At 36.2% G+C, this 17,824-nt stretch overlaps 1 protein-coding gene across 1 annotated transcript in view; it reads right to left on the bottom strand.

Moving 5' to 3' along the window:
• Positions 1 to 13,868: 13,868 nt before the first annotated feature.
• Positions 13,869 to 17,824, bottom strand: part of RAB18 (RAB18, member RAS oncogene family) — a 34,916-nt gene continuing 30,960 nt past the window's right edge. Inside the window, exon 7 of the mRNA XM_081229488.1 lies at positions 13,869 to 17,597. Coding sequence (XP_081085614.1) covers positions 17,422 to 17,597 — 176 coding nt within the window. The 3' untranslated portion in view covers positions 13,869 to 17,421. The remainder of the gene's footprint in view (positions 17,598 to 17,824) is intronic.

Raw genomic sequence — 17,824 nt, 5'->3', positions numbered from 1 at the left:
CCCCGCCTCCGGCGAAATCAACCCCTGTGGGTGCTGAACTGTAATTTGGTCCTGAGCACTGTTGTGAAGTCTGTCTGTTGACTTCAGTATAAATAGGCCATTTCAGAACAGAAAGGCTCAGATGTAATAAAAATGTGATCTGTGGCTGAACTTTGCCAAAAAAAGAAAAGAAACAAAAAAAGAGACAGTGACAGACAGAAAGAGAGAGAAAGGAGGAAGATGGCAAAAAAACAAAAACAGACAAAAAACAAACAACAGCAACCAAAAAAAAAAAAAAAAAAAACCCACAGGCTGTAAAAATTCTCAAAAAATTGGACAGTGTCAAGGCTTTGACGGTGACCTTCACTGCAGAAATTCTCAGATAACTGAAGAGCTGCTGCCCCCTCATGGAGAACTGAAAGATCTCATTTAGAAGCATTGATTCTGCAATCACACATTTACATCCTGTCTTCTTCTCTTTTATTGGACTATTAAAAAAAAAAAGGCACAAACATTTTCTATAGAAAATGCCCACTCTTCTTGATACATAATTTTCCTTTAAAAATAATTAATTTAATTTTTGATGACCCTGGTATTATATAGCACAGGCATATGAAAGCAATAAAATATAGAATTTCACTTTAAGTTTTTACTTGGATTTAGATGTCAAACTCTTTGCCCCACACATGACTGTGGAGAGAAACAGTCTGATGTGACAGATTACAATTCTGCCCTGAACACACACTTTAAAAATCCAACAGTGGGCTTCCCTGGTGGCGCAGCGGTTGAGAGTCCGCCTGCCAAGGCAGGGGACACGGGTTCGTGCCCCGGTCTGGGAGGATCCCACATGCCGCGGAGCGGCTGGGCCCGTGAGCCATGGCCGCTGGGCCTGCGCGTCCGGAGCCTGTGCTCCGCAACGGGAGAGGCCACAACAGTGAGAGGCCCGCGTACCGCAAAAAAAATAAATAAAAAATAAAAAATAAAAATCTAACAGTGAAATTTCAAAGTTTAGAGAGTAGCACAGTTGAAGCTTGTCTTCTTGCCCCATGTCTACCTTCCCTGCAACATTCTGATCGAAAAATCAAAAATCTTTCCTTCTTATCTTTCGTATTGTTGCCTTCCCAATTTCAGGTCTTATCTCAAGCCATGCGATCCTAGCAATAGAAACGGGCAAGCTCAAGACCTAAAGTACAATAATAAATTCACTTTCAAGGAACTTTCATATCTTAGTAGCAGAGCAAAGCAACATGCCTTTTTCTGCAGGGGAGGATAATATGCTATAGTGTGCATTTTGATCAAGGGAAAAAATGACCTCAAAATCTAGTTTTTAAATTGTCTGTCTTGTTCTACTATAATAGAATATAAATTCCAGGAAAGTAGGGAACTTGTCTGTCTTGTTCTAGGTTGTAGGCAATTTGAAATACTTCTATGTGAATTAGAAAGTTAACACTGGTTTACACAATGACAACCATCATGTTTTCCACTAGCACTTGTACCTTGGTTGCATTTCTAAGTTTTTCAAAACATTTGATTCCATGTGGATAGAAATTTCTCCATCCATCTACAAAATAAGATTGGTTTTCTTTTAAATTTAAATTCAAAGAGGATAAAGTTTTAGAAACTACTGAATTTACTTCAGTCTCTATTTTCAAATACTAACCTAGTACTTATCCTTTATAAGACTCATTCTTGAAAAAAAGAAAAGCTCTTTTTATCCAGTTTTACTGGAAATACATTACATATTGTAAGACAGTTAAAATGTATATCATGATGATTTGATATAAATATACATTGTGAAAGGATTCCTCCCATCTAGTTAATTGACGAATCGAACATGTAATTTATACAAATGATATTTATCACTGGAGCTTGAAATGGGATTTCCAATGCTGCATCTTAATCACTTAGAAACTAAGTGAATTTTGGTATTTCCATATCCTCTTTGAATGCTTCAATAAGGAACTCTTCTCCATCAAACTTGTGTAAAAAGTAAGGCTTTTCTAACTTTGTTCACCTAGTTTTGACCCCACTCCAGTGCTGTACTCTTTTGAGCTTGCACTTAGACATTAACATCGTTTTAAAACAAATCTGAATTCCTGTATTGTGCACATTCTTCAAATTTTTCTGAAGTTGGAAGAGAAAATCTAAAGGAAAAAGTCTATTTTTGATTTTATCTCCCAAGTATAGAAATTGAAGAAATCTCCAAAAATAAATTTTATATACACACACACAGCAGGACTTCAATGGGTGTTCGTCATATTATTCTTTATAACATATATACATTACCCATATTCTCTTATAAACATGAAAAAATTAATGAAATAAAAACAAAAGAGTACATGGTTGCAATATTATCAGAGTAAGCAAAATTCAAGGTCCAAATGAATTAAACAAGACAAAGGGGGCGTTTATGTAATGATAAAAGATACAAGCACAAAGAATATGTACATTCTGTTTCCTTATGGACTAAATAACATAAAGCTAAAACATGTAGCTCTACAGGAACTTGATAAAATCATCTATCATTATAACATCCTTTAACTCTTTCAGAATTTGACAGCTCAAATACACAAAATAACAATGCTATAGAAGATGTGAAAGACACTTTTTTTTTTTTTTTTTTTTTTTCCTGCGGTACGCGGGCCTCTCACTGTTGTGGCCTCTCCCGTTGTGGAGCGCAGGCTCAGCAGCCATGGTTCACGGGCCCAGCCACTCCGTGGCATGTGGGATCTTCCCGGACCGGGGCACGAACCCGTGTCCCCTGCATCGGCAGGCAGACTCTCAACCACTGCGCCACCAGGGAAGCCCCATATTTTACTTAGTAGATATATCTGTATAAAACTTTGTTCTCTATAAATTATGTGTTTTAAATTTCTAATATCCATGCATTTTAAAAAATGAATCAAAATTCCAACTCTATTATTTATTAGCTATGTGACCTTGGAAAAGTTACTTAATTTTTCTGAGTTTCTATTTCCTTCTCTGTAAAATAAAAACTGTCACACTTTCTCACTGGATTGTTGTGACAATTTAATAATTTTTTTCTACCACTCTTAGAGACATCTTTAACACATGTGTCTTTACATAGTGTATTCCATGCAGTACAGTGTGGTGAATGCATTTGAAGTTTAATAATGATAAATGAGTGAAAGCCAAGCACAGGAACTGGCACCTAGGAGATGGTAAATAATAGCATTTTTTTTTTCTTTCTGTAATTATCTCTCTTCTTGGTGCCATCTTCCTCAACTTGCGTACTAGTCCTTTTCATTCATATCACAGCTCTCCTCTAGTTGGGAAATTTAAATGCTCTGAACTCAGCAACCCCACACACTGCAACAGTATGCCAGGTAAACTGCTCTTGCCCTTGGTTGCCCTAGGCTATACAACTGCAAATCTAAAATAAGTAATGATAAAATATGAACAAACCAAACAGTAATAAAAATAAAATTCTTGGCCACCAAGAAAACCTTAAAGGATCCCCAAAAGTACAGAGATTTTATGTTCCACATTCTCTAACCATAACTGAATTGTAAACTAGAAGTTTACAAGAAGAAAAACTAACCTAAAGAGAAAAAAACAAAGTCCTTACAATATGAAATTAAGACACTCTGAATAGTTTCCTACTCAAACATATAATTAAAATACATTACAAATAAAAGAATACTTAATATCAAAATATCTGGAACATAGCTAAACTATATACAGTAGAGAATATTTAAATGTTTCTATTACTAAAAAAGACTGACAATAAATAAGTATGCAACTAAAGAACACTTTATAAAATTATAATAAATCAAAAGAAAGCCAGAGAATTAAGAATCAAGGATGATGATCCAGCCCCCCACACTCCTTGGGGGTCTGGGTCATCATCCTTGATGATGCCCAACCCTTCTGGGCATCACACAAATTTTTCATAGCAGCTTATTTATAATCGCCCCGAATTGGACAATTAAAATGCCCTATAATAGGTGAATGAGTAAATGAACCGTGTACAGCCATATTATTAATTACTACTTAGCAATAAAAATAAAAGAACTGTTGATACATGCAACAACTGGATGCATCTGAAGGGCATTGTGCTGAGTGAGAAAAAGCTAATCTTAAAAGGTCACGTACTATATGATTCTAGTTATATATTGGGTTGGCCAAAAAGTTCCTTCAGTTTTAAAGTAAAAATAAAAGACACATTTTTCATTTTCACCAAGAACTTTATTGACCAACGTATTCACCCTTTTGTTCCACTACCTTCTGCCATTTCTCAGGCAACTTCATAATTTCATCTTCCCAAAATTTTTTATCTTTTTGAGCAAAGAACTCTTCCAGGTGCCTTTTACAGTCTCCAGGGAATTGAAAGATTTTTCCATTAAGAGAACTTTGTAAAGAATTTTGTAAAGAATAAATGGAAATCCAAAGGTGCAATGTCTGGTGAATACGGCAGATGAATCAGAACTTCCCAGCTAAGCTGTAGCAGTTTTTGCCTGGTCGTCAAAGAAACACGTGGTCTTATGTTATCCTGATGGAAGATTATGCATTCTCTGTTGACTAATTCTGGACACTTTCCATCGAGTGCCACTTTCAGTTGGTCTAATTGGGAGCAGTACTTGTTGGAATGAATTGTTTGGTTTTCTGGAAGGAGCTCATAATAGAGGACTCTCCTCCAATCCCACCATATACACAGCATCACCTTCTTTGGATGAAGTCCGGCCTTTGGTGGGGTTGGTGGTGGTTCATTTCACTTGCCCTACGATCTCTTCCATTCCACATTTTTATACAGTAACCACTTTTCATCACCTGTCATAATTTGTTTTAAAAATGGAACATTTTCGTTACATTTAAGTACAGAATTCCATGGGGAAATATGATCAAGAAGGTTTTTTTTGCTTAATTTATGTGGAATCCAAACATCAAAGTGATTAACATAACCAAGCTGGTGCAAATGATTTTCAGTGCTTGATTTGGATATTTTGAGTATGTCGGCTCTCTCCTGTGTGGTATAACATTGATTGTTCTCAATTAACATCTCGATTTGATCGCTGCCAACTTCAACTGGTCTACCCCACCATGGAACATCCTCCAGTGAGAAATCTCCAGTGTGAAATTTCGCAAACCACTTTTGACACGTTTGATCAGTCACAACACCTTCTTCATACATTGCACAAATCTTTTTTTGTGTTTCAGTTGTTTTTTTACCTTTCTTGAAACACTAAAGTGTAATTTGCCAAAAATGTTGTTTTCTTTCATCTTCTATATTAAAATTGCTACACAAAAATTCACCAATTTTGATATTTTTTAATGCACACTGATACGACAGCTGTCACAATACAATCTAACAAAATTGTTTTGAATTGAAGTTAAAGACAGCCAAGTACTACTAGAACCATCATACGGAAAACCAAACGAACTTCTTGGCGAACCCAGGAGCATTCTCGAAATGACAAAATGATATAGTGGAGAACACACTGGTTGCTGGGGGTTAGGGATGATGGGGGAAAGGGGAGGCATGACTATAAGAGGATAGAACAGGAGAGAGCTTTGTGTGATGGAACTGTTCTGTATCATAAATAAGGTGGAGGTTACACTAATCTACATATGTGATAAAATGTAGAAATACACACACCTATTGGACCAACATCAATCACCTGGTTTTGATATTATAGTCATGTAGGATGTAACCACTGGCGGAAACTGGGTGAAGGGTGCATGGGACCACTCTGTACTATCTTTGCAACTTCTTGCAAATCTATAATTATGCCAAAATTAAAAAAAATTAAATAAAGGATAAAATTATTAAGTAGAATTAAAAATATTGATAAAATAAAATCTTGTTCTTTGAAAATAAAAATAAAACACATTAAACCCCAACAAGTCTGACCATACAAGAGAGAAAATGAAAATACATAGGGGATAAGAAACAAGGTAAAACCCCAACTACAGAAGAAATGAGGAGACCTTATATATTCGTCTATTTATATATGGCAATAAATTTGAAAATTTATGGTAAACTCATCTACTATAGGCCACTTTTCTAGCTAGGGCCTCCCTGGATGGCCACACAGCTTGTGCTCACTGAATTCACTCCTATAAAAGATGCCAGAAGTCTACAGGGTGGAGGGGGGAAACACAATTGTATGCATGAGCTGCCCTTTTCTTGGTGCTGAGGACAGATCAATTTACAAGATTCCTTTGATGTCTTCAGATAGCTTATAGATGTAAGAGTTACAAACATATGAGTAAGTTGAATCCAGTAGAATATTTTTAAAAAATACAATTCAGACAAGTAAGATATATTCCTAGTATGTAAGGATGGTTTTTCAACAAGAAATCTTCAACATGATTCCTACATTAAACAAAACAATGAAACCATTTGCTTGTATCAATAGGTGGCAAAAAAATTTGAAAAAATTCAACTGCCATTCCTAATAAGACTGAATTCAAATATTAAAAGTATGAATGTAAACCAATATACTAATTAGGCTATTTATTGAAATGAAAAAAGCAAATAGTACATTAAAAGGCAAAATACTGAAACTATTGCCATAAAATCAGGATCAGATAAAATTATCTTTACTCACACATATTATTATGAACCTAGATAATAAGAAACACTAAATAGATTAGTATTCATAAATTCATTAAGATGATGTTTATAAGAAACATATAAACTAATTTTTCTTTATTACAGAGAAAAAGAAATAAGAAAAAAACCCATGGTACACTATAGTAACAATAAAATGCCTAGGAATATATTAACAAATATAGCTAGGGGGTGTATATGAAGGAGATTCTAAAATTTTATTGAAAGACATAAAGCAAGAACTCAGTAAACAGAAAGATATGCCATGTTTCTGGATGGGAAGACTTTTTAAAATGTCAGCTTGTAAATTAATATATAAATATAATGAGGCTTCTGTCAGAATTCCAAAGAACTTTATTTTGTAACTGGATAAAATGATTGCCGAGATAAGATGTTAAAAAAAAATTGCGAGGGGGAAAACGATTTATAAATATATTGCAAATCAAATCATTATGATCTGGCAGAGGACTACATTTGTGGAACAGAATAGAATCTAGAACTAATTCAACTGTGTATCTATTGATTGAAGGAACATCCATGACCCATCTAGTACTTTGGCCTCTTCACCCCACATCAGGCACACACACGTTTGTAACTGTGATCTACTCCCAGAATCTCATTATCAAGCATCTCTCCACTATTGCCTGTCTTTCTAGCTCACTTGCCTTGATATATCCATTCCAAAATATTTGACCCTATTGGGAACACCCATCCTTTGGTTCTACATTTTCCCCCCATCAACAATTTCTTGTTGACCTCGCTAGTTAACAATGGCTGTTCATTTATATGTGGAATCTAAATAATACAACTAGTGAATATAACAAAAAAGCAGCAGACTCACAGATATACAGAACCAACTAGTGGTTACCAGTGGGGAGAGAAAAGTGGGGGGGGCAGTATAAGGGTAGGGGATTACAAGGTACATACTATTAGGTATAAAATAAGCTATGAGGATATACTATACAATATGGGGAATATAGCCAATATTTTATAATAATTATATATGGAGTATAACCTTTAAAAATTGTGACTTACTGGGCTTCCCTGGTGGCGCAGTGGTTGAGAGTCCACCTGCCGGTGCGGGGGACACGGGTTCGTGCCCCGGTCCGGGAGGATCCCACATGCTGTGGAGCGGCTGGGCCCGTGAGCCATGGCTGCTGGGCCTGCGCGTCCGGAGCCTGTGCTCCGCAATGGGAGAGGCCACAACAGTGAGAGGCCTGCGTACCGAAAAAAAAAAAAAAAAAAAAATTGTGAATTACTATATTGTACAACTGTAACTTATATAATAATGTACAGTAACTATATTTCAATTAATAAAAATGGCTCCAGCTTAGGAGGGTACACCCAAGCACGTGAGTTTGTTTGTACGTCCTCCCAAAAACATGTTAAAAGTATATTAAAGAAATTGAAGAACAAATCTTCTTAGTGAAGGCAGCAAAGAACATTATGATTCTAGATTTATGCAAAATGGAGAAAAGATGGCTGGCTCTATTGGATAAAAGAGGAGAAACTGTAGGTCTAGAATTCGCAGGTGGAGAATACAATAGAGGCCAGAGCCATTCTGCCTGGGGTCACAGAGGAAGCCCCAGGCAGTGTCAGGCATAGTGGAGATGGGAGGAAGAAGGGACCAAACATTGTACACAAGGGAACTTTTGGATGTCCTGGTAATAGGAAGGTTCCAGATCTTGTGATAGCGGTTTCATAAGTGTATGTATTTACTAAAACCCATCAAATTACAGTCCTAAAATGGGTGAATTTATTTTATGTAAAATATACTTCAATAAAGACTTTTTTGGGCTTCCCTGGTGGCGCAGTGGTTGAGAGTCCGCCTGCCAATGCAGGGCACAGAGCTTCGTGCCTCGGTCCGGGAAGATCCCACATGCCGCGGAGCGGCTGGGCCCGTGAGCCATGGCCGTTGAGCCTGCGCATCCGGAGCCTGTGCTCCGCAGCGGGAGAGGCCACAGCGGTGAGAGGCCCGCGTACCGCAAAAAAAATAAAAAAATAAGGTTTTTTAAATTGACTTAGGAACTTAACCTCCACAGATACAAAACAACACATACGATTATTCACTGCCCATTCACAGGCAACTGGTTGAATAAACTGTGCAACCCAGGACAATGGAGGACTTTTAACCATAAAAAAAAGAAAGGAAGAACGCTACAAACTGAGGATACATAGAGTGATTTTTCAGGTTACACTGTTAAGTAAAAAAGCAAGATTCAAGAGTGTCTACAGCATGCTACCTTTTGTGTAAGAAATGGAAAAAAAGAATATTGCATAATTTTTGCAAAAACAAACATAGGAGGAATAAACCAGAACCTATTGATAAGGACTACATATGGGGAGGGCAACATCTCAATGGGGTCAATAGGTTTGGGAACAGGACTCGTCTGATTTAGCTTTTTATATGGTATTGACTTTTGAGCCACGTGAAATGTTTTAATTATTCAAGACTAAATAAATTAAAAGGGATGAAAAAAGTAACGCTAAAATTGAATATACGCAGGAACAAATGAAATTATATCAAATAGATAATAAGACCACATAGAAAAATATGTATTCAAGTAATTTGAACACTTGACTGTACATCCATAGTGAGATAAACACCGTAAGGTTAAAAAGAATGCAAGTGAATTTTGACATTTTCTTAGCAGGTTCATGCTTGGTAGTTCTACTGGTATTATAATTCTGAAGTCATTTTGTAAAGAGTGATTTATTCGTATTTCTATTAATGCAAAGTGAACTGTGCAAGAGGTACATGTAAACAGACATGTTTATTAATGTACATGGTTATGCTCTCTATCCAGCACTGCAAGATTTATTAGTGTTGTTTTAGAGAAAACTTAGATGTTGCTTGTGTTTTTAACCTAAAAAAGGTGGTATGAGTGTGACACACAGGAATATTTAAGTAGCTTAAAATTCCTAGTGAAGGAAATATGGCTAAAGGTACATGACTCTCAAGAGGACAACTGCCTCGTGGCCAGGAGCCTGTCCTATTTCCTGGCACGGTGGCAGGTGCAGACTTCAGAGGCTGGGACACACAGGATGCCTTAGAGCCTGACGTGGGGTTGGCTGTCAACATCTAGGTCTTCACAATGCAGTGAACCTGGCAGCATCCTCAACAGGTGCCTCATTTGCACTTATTGGCTCTCTTAGAAATCACTGTATCATTTATTCCCAGTTCACTCTTCTATGCTAGTTTTTGCCTGTTGGAAAGACCAAAGAGACAAACTGCTTGCAGAAGAAAAAAATGAAAATTCACATATACACGTATGGAATGAGAAACTATAACCTTAGAAAAATAATTTTCAAATGAGTATACCCAATTTTGTTCCAGAAAAAAATTAAATCTCAAAAGAAAAAAAACCCCCACTGTTTTCTCTATGTGAATTATAAAAACTGACTTAAGAATAGAAAAACTAAGACCAATAATCATGATATGCTAATAATAGCTAAGCTTATTGAAGTGTACTCTGTCAAGCTTTGTACTCCCTAATTCATTTAATGCCCAGAACAACCCTACAAAGTATTGAGACTGTTATTATCCCGTTTTCAATTTGAAGAAACTGAGAACCAAGTCTAGGAAACTTACAACAGGCAATACCCATTTTTAAAATTAAGTATTCCAGCATGTAGAAAAACATAGAATCCTCAGTTTTATGAATCTTGCAAAACATGAAGTTAGCACCGACAGAAATAATAGCCAAGTCTCACACCGACAGAAACAATAGCCAAGTCTATGACTACATAAGAAAAAAGCAGAAAGCGGTGGATCCTAGGGAGAGCTCGGCCTGTGGAATTCTAAGAAGACCCCTGGCCTTGGAGAGGCTGGGAGGGCTGGTCGAGGAGCTAGCTGCATGTTAGTTGCCTCTTTGGAAGGCCGCAGACCCTAACAGCAGTTGTGAAATGGGAGGCTCCCTCCAAGCACTTTGTCAAAAAAAGATTCAAAATGATATTAGAAACAAAACAGACGGCTGTAATTTCCTCTAAATAAATATATATGTATTAAAATTACAAATTATATTTTTCTATTTTACCTAGAAAACAAAGAAACCTTATTGATTTTTAAAATTAATTAATTAATTAATTTTTGGTTATGTTGGGTCTTCGTTGCTGTGCCTGGGCTTTCTCTAGTTGCAGTGAATGGGCGCTACTCTTCCTTGTGGTGTGCAGGCTTCTCTCATTGCAGTGGCTTCTCTTGTTGTGGAGCATGGGCTAGGCACACGGGCTTCAGTAGTTGTGGCTCGTGGGCTCTAGAATGCAGGCTCAGTAGTTGTGGCTCACGGGCTTAGTTGCTCCATGGCATGTGGGATCCTCCCGAACCAGGGCTCAAACCCATGTCCCCTGCACTGGCAGGCGGATTCTTAACCACTGCACCACCAGGGATGTCCCACGAAACCTTATTTTAAACCGAAGTACCAAATTGATTAGTCAGCTGGATAGACAGAAAAGTCAACAGCTTTTCCTTACTAGCAACAAGTTCATAGATTCTGAAATGAGAAGACCCAACTCTATACACACACACACACACACACACACACACACACACACACACACACGAGTTCTTAGGAATAGTTTTAAAAAAGAAGGTTCAGGACCTATGTAAAGAAAACTATAAATATAAAAACAGTATAAAATCTGAATAGACAGAAAGATATCTCATTTCCTAATGTCAAGTCTTACCATTATCAGTTTTCTCATAATTAACGTAGAAATATTTATCAGATGATTCCAATTAGAACTCTAGTTTTTACAAATGGACTAAAATGATTAAATTCTTAGTTTAAAATTTTTAATTATGCACTATTTCAAACAAATTCAAAAGACAAACCACTAATTGTGACAAGACTTCAGCAATATATATTAGTGACAAAAGACTAGTATCCATATCACATTTTATAAAAGATCTCTATTAAAAAAAGGAACCACAAAAAGGAAAAATGGGCAAAGGATAAAGTGAAAGAATCATATGTAAAAAGACAACAAATTGAAGAGAAAGGACTTCCTTATCAGCCATGAACATACTATAGAGCCACTAACATCAAAACCTTTGTTTTGCCAGGCCTCTGCTACAGTATGATGGAACCCACAGAGCCCTTCTAAGAATGTTTTTAAAGCATAAATGAAACACACAGGATTAAAGAAAACCAATTACACTGAAATCCATAACCTTCCAAGGTGAAGAGAGCCCAAAATAGAAGGCCAAAGTAGATTCCAGTACTTATGGGAATTTTATCTAGGGCAAAATTGGTATTTCAGCTCAGTGGGGGAAAAAAAGTTTATTTAATGTGTAGTACTGACACAACTGGCTATCCATGTGAAAAATAAGATGGCTCCCTACTTTGTGTCATAAGCAAAAGTGAATTCTAAGTTATTAAGGATTTAAAAAGAAAAAAGTAAAACAAAAGTCTCAGAAGAGGTTAAGGAGATTGCATGTACAGTCTAAGAGCCGAGGAACCCAAAAGGTATAAAATATTAAAAAATAAATTGTAAGAAAAAACATAGCATAAACAAACTGAAAAACAAACATTGGGTTAGAAAAAAATGCTTAAAACTTACATATATATGGGTTAGTATCTGTACTATACAAAGAACTCGTATAACATAATAAAACCAGAAAAAAAACTGACAAATGATATGAATAATCATTTCAAAAAAGAGTAACTCCAAATAGCCTACAAACATGAAAAAATATTCTGCAGAAAATGCAAACTAATGTACATCAAAGTGGTAAAAATTAAATTTTGTGAACACCTCCTACTGCTGATGGGGAATGCAGGGGGAAAAACAATACCCTTACATATTGCTAGTAGAAATGTAAATTGTTACAGATTTTTTTTTTTTTTTTTTTTTTTGAGGTACGTGGGCCTCTCACTGCTGTGGCCTCTCCCGTTGCGGAGCACAGGCTCCAGACGTGCAGGCCCAGTGGTCATGGCTCACGGGCCCAGCTGCTCCGCGGCATGTAGGATCTTCCCGGACCGGGGCACGAACCTGTGTCCCCTGCATCGGCAGGCAGACTCTCAACCACTGCACCACCAGGGAAGCCCTGTTACAGATTTTTGAAAAGCAATTTATAAGATCTATCAAAACTAGAAAATATATACATTTTCTTTGGCCCATAGATCCAACTCTTAAATATCTATCCCATAGAAACAAAACGATATGTGTACAAGGATACTTATTGCATCACCATCTGCAAAGGCCAAAATGGAAACAACGTAAGTGCCCATTCCTAGAGGAATGGTTAAATAAACTGTGATAATCCATACCATGGAATATTAATATTGTACAATCATTGAAATAGATAATAGATGCATCCAAGTTGGCTTAGAGGTATTTTCACAGTCTATTGTTAGGTAAGAACAGCAACATGCAGAGGTGAATATACAGACAATCTCATTCTTGTAAAATAACAAGAGTAAAATAATGTATATATACATACTTGCATACAATTAAAGAGGCATGGAGAAATGCAGAAAGGGTACACATGCCAGGCTGTAACAATGATTATGTCAGGTGGGAAAGGGGAAGAGTGAATGTTGGGATGACAGAGGAAATTAAACCAAAAAACGTGAGACCCTATAAAATAAGGAGCCCTTAAAATTATATATATGTATATATCCACAAAGAAATATATGAAAGTAACCTCACTGAAATATTAAGTTACTTAAGAATAATGGTTTTTCAAGTGATAGTCATCAACATACTGAACTCAGTGTACAAAGAGCCCCTACATGACCATATACACTCACAGAGCATACATCTGGTTACAAGAAAAAAAATCCAACTCAAACTGGCTTAAACCAAAAGGGAATTTATTGGCTCACATAAGTGAAAAGTCCAGAAGTGTAACTAACTTCAGGTCCAGTTTGATCCAGAGGCTCCAGATTGCATCAAGGGTCCAACTTGGACACACTTTTATTTTCTTAGTACTGCCCTCAGGCTGGCTCCTTTAAATAGAAAAGCTGGCTGCAGCAAGTTCAGAATTATCACACCACATTATCTCCAAGAAAGTGTCTTCTTCTGCAGTTCCTGAGGAAGCCTTAGCAAACATCTTATAACTAAGTAGCCTCATCTGAACCATTTACTGTGGGGAGTGGGGGGAAGTGGCACTGGTTAAAGATAACCACGTCAGCTCCAGAGCTGAAGGTGCGACAATCCCATCCAAGCTGCATGTGTGATGATGGAGGGCAGTTACCCAAAGAAAAAGTGGGTGGTGGATGCCGGATGGGCAAGCACAACATAACATGAACAAGGAACAAAAGAAAATAATACAAATATCCCAAGTGCCCAACCACACTGGTACTCAAAGAAATACAAATAAAATTACATAGTTTATTGTTTATCAAGTTAATAAGAGAAAAAGAAACATTGCTTGTGTGTGAGAGAGAGATGGTGAGGGGGCAGCTCCTGTGAGAAGAGAAGCTCACAGTACTACTGGAAACATTTGTGACAAAACAGTTGTAACTAAGAGGCCCTGAAGCAAACTTTATGCCACTATCAGAAATGTCACTGATTCCTAAATATGAAACAAAAAGCTAGCAACAAACAATAAAATTTAAAGCCCATAATGTAACAGAAGTTGAGCATGTTTCTTTTCCTCCAACCTGGTAGATGTTCCCATTAAAAATGATAATAAAAAATAAAAACGGAGATTCCTGGGTAAATCTATATTCCTTAGCTCCAAGTGTTGATTCAGCTTATTTCTTTCTATTCTCTTCCTTCAACATTTCCAGACAAAACCCAAGATGAAATCTATAGTTGATTACCCTCAGCATAGCTGGGGTCAGAACTAGTATAATATCTTCTAAATTAAATGCTTTTATTCCTATCTCTAACAAGGGAAATAAATGAAGGATGCAAAAACTTCATAAGTATGACTGATGAAATGGACCCCAAAATATAGAAGCATAATGCTTGAATACTGAGAAGACCTACAAGCTATTGGATCTAGAGGATTATCCCAGTTCACTTGAAAATCAGTTAGAAAAAATATATATTAAACTGTATTTAAAGACATTATAGATATAAGGTAGGTCTGTGCTATCCCACACTTAAAACAGAATCATGTAATCATGTATATTTCAAGTATGCAAATTACAATGAATCAAGTCCAATTCCACTGTATTCAGTTAGAAAGCCAAGTGTGAATTTGTAGATGGCAACTGAGTACTTGAAATGAAAACATCCCCTAGATTTCAATTTTGAGCCGAAAGGCTGTTCCCAGATTTAATAACTTTTCCCATATCCAATTAAAAATAGGAAATTAAGGTGCCCTAAGTCCCCTGATTTTGTACCTTTACTAAGTCAAAGATTTTCACTCCACTATGAGGTGGTAAAAGAACTAAGAGGCCACCTACTCTACTACCTTAACTTCTAGGTCAAATGATTTACACAGTTGGTTTTCATCAATGGGATTTACTCTATAACCAAAAAACCTGAAAAGCTTCTATTACACATAACAAAAGAATGATAAACCTGCTATGTTAAAACAAAAACTAGCCATAGCAAAGGGAGCGGTGGTTAAGCGTATGGACTCAGGAGTGAAAATGCCTTGACTGGAATCCAGCTCCATCACTGACTAGCTCTGTGATCTTTGGGAAGTTACTTAACCTATATAAGTTTCATCATACTCATCTTTAAAATGGGCATAATGGCAGTACCAACCAATCTCTTAAGGTCGCTGTGAGGTTTAATGAGATAATCCAGCACTTAGAACTGGACCTGACACCCAGTAAGCTTTCAATAAATGTTAACTATTACTGTTAATATAAATTGAAGTTATTTTTTTTGTTTAGGTCTATCTCAGTACTCCCAGACTCAAAACACTATATTCTAATTGTTCTGATTTTCTCCATCTGCAAGAGGCACTTTAAAACTACTACAAATGACTGAGAAATGAAGAAATGACAAAATCCTGTTAAGTGACTAATTTTAGATATTACTACTACATCACTTAGAAAACCTACACTATGAAACAAGAAACTTGCAACAAAATAGTGACAATGTGAATCACACTGTATTCAGGACTTCCTCAGCTGATGAGAGTAACAGGGAAATGTGTAATACTTCCTGCACAAATGCATCTAGGGAAAGCAGGCTATATTTATTTAAAAACTATAAAAGGTTACAATATAAATCAAACAAAATTAGTTGTTAAAAGTTAAGTGACTCATATGTATCCAAATTCTGACCAAATCAAGACAATCCAATGCATAGAAAGTATTATATATAGTTCAAGGAGCAAAAAGCAATAAACAGAAATGTCAATACAGAAACTACATAAATATACAAATCTACAGTTTTAATGTAACAACAAATCGTTAAGTACATGTGTTAGCTATCTTTCTCCAACATTAAAGTAGTATGTTTCATATTTAGTAAAAACATACATAATGCAGAAAACCTTTAATCAAATGTAATGTAGTCTAACAAGTGTGAACCACGTAGAATGTAAGGTTTTCTTATGTGAAGATGTACATTTCAGCCCATTATCACACATATTGCAAAGGTGACCCACAGAAATGTTTATCATTTGCAACTGTATACAGAGAACAAACTGCCCAGAAATTAATATTTCTTATTAATCTTACTGAGGGGTATTAGAGTAACCTGCCTGAAAGGACAAATTACTTATCTGGAGGCTTAAAATAGCAGAGATCAATGTAAATTAAATATATGAGTGAAAAAATATACAGCGTACAATAGCAAGAGGTTAGAAAACTGAATACTGTGGAAAAGATTTATTAGTCTGTACAAGTTGGTTTTGATAAACTATTGGCTACTTGTTACAGTAAATTACCAAGATTTTCATTGCAACAGTATTTTCCCACATACATCAAAATCTGGAAGCAATATGCCTTTCTCAAATTATAAGTTAGTGTGTTTTCCCCCAACCCTCAAAACACAGAAGTAGGTTTTTGAGTATCAACTAGCCATTTATGGAAGTCATAAGATACAGATATTCATTAACATTACACAAGCTACAATTGAAGTACTTGGACAAACACCACCAACATTTATGGGAAAAGGTGTTGTTTTTAAAACTGCTAAGTACTACACGAGTAGTAAACACATAAACACACTATTCCTGTCCTTCTGAAAACAAAATGGGGGGAACCTTATTGCCATCCTGTCAAATACCACATAACCAAAAATGCTGCACAAAGGGTCATGAATCCCATGTACATATCACAGAATTAAAACTGCAGTTAAGCAACTGAGCTACTCTTGAACTAAATTAAAAGTAAGACCAAACTTCTTTAACATATCGATGCTATTTTAGAAGCATCAGAACAACATCAGAACAAACAGAGGTTTAATAATAAATTGGCCTGGACTACATCCTGTAAAGAGAATTTTGCTTAGTACTAAAAGAGAATCCATCAGCAAACATCCTAGAAAAGTTATGGAATCATGCTCTTTGTTATTTCTGAAGGGAAATTTGCCAGGTTTGATGATACCTGTATATCTCCCAGTGGTCCTAGGAGTTCTACATACCAATTAATTCAGTAATTGATGAGTATTTAAATGAAAAGGAGACCAGAAATAGACCTTGTATCAACATACACTAGATAAGTGGATTTTTAAAAAATCACATGATGAATGTAAATCATAAAATCAAATGTACTTATAAAGGTACACCTATTTTATGTTACATAAAAAACTGCAGATTGCAAACTGTGCATGCTTACCATAATGTTTTACCTGGAAAAGTTGATAAGTGGGATTTCTCGCAAATATTTACTGCCATGATACAAAACAAATATGTGCAAACTGCAAGGACCCTAAAATAGCAGTTAAAGAGTTTATATACAGAAAGATGACATTATCTGATCAAATATGCAAGAGATGGAGTTTCCCAGAGTTTATAACACAGAACAGTAACCACCACAGGCTCCTCCTCCTTGGCCTTCTTCCCTGTGTGTCAGTTTGACTCCTTTATTCTGGTTCTCACTTTCCCACAGTCCAGGCGTCTGAATGATCTTTTCAACAAGTTCCTCAAAAGCACACTGTACGCCATCACAGGTTTTTGCACTTGCCTCTGAAATTCAAGGAAAAATGTCAGATCTGATCACATTTCTATGTTTTTCTGGAAAACTATTACAGCAGAAATATCAGCTGATGATATCTAAAAAGCCAAATCTCTCCCCACAGGTTTAAGATTAGCGAATTTCCTGCAACTCTCAAAGTTGAGCTATTTAAATTCTATCCATAAGACTAGCGGTATATAAGCCCAAGATTTTGTGATATAGAGTTGTAAATTTCAAA

The sequence above is a fragment of the Mesoplodon bidens genome (assembly GCF_964165515.1).
Source record: "Mesoplodon bidens genome assembly, chromosome: 3".
In the NCBI taxonomy this organism is placed as follows: domain Eukaryota; kingdom Metazoa; phylum Chordata; class Mammalia; order Artiodactyla; family Ziphiidae; genus Mesoplodon; species Mesoplodon bidens.
Note: the sequence above shows the minus strand (reverse complement) of the source record. Positions and strands in the feature narration are given on the sequence as shown.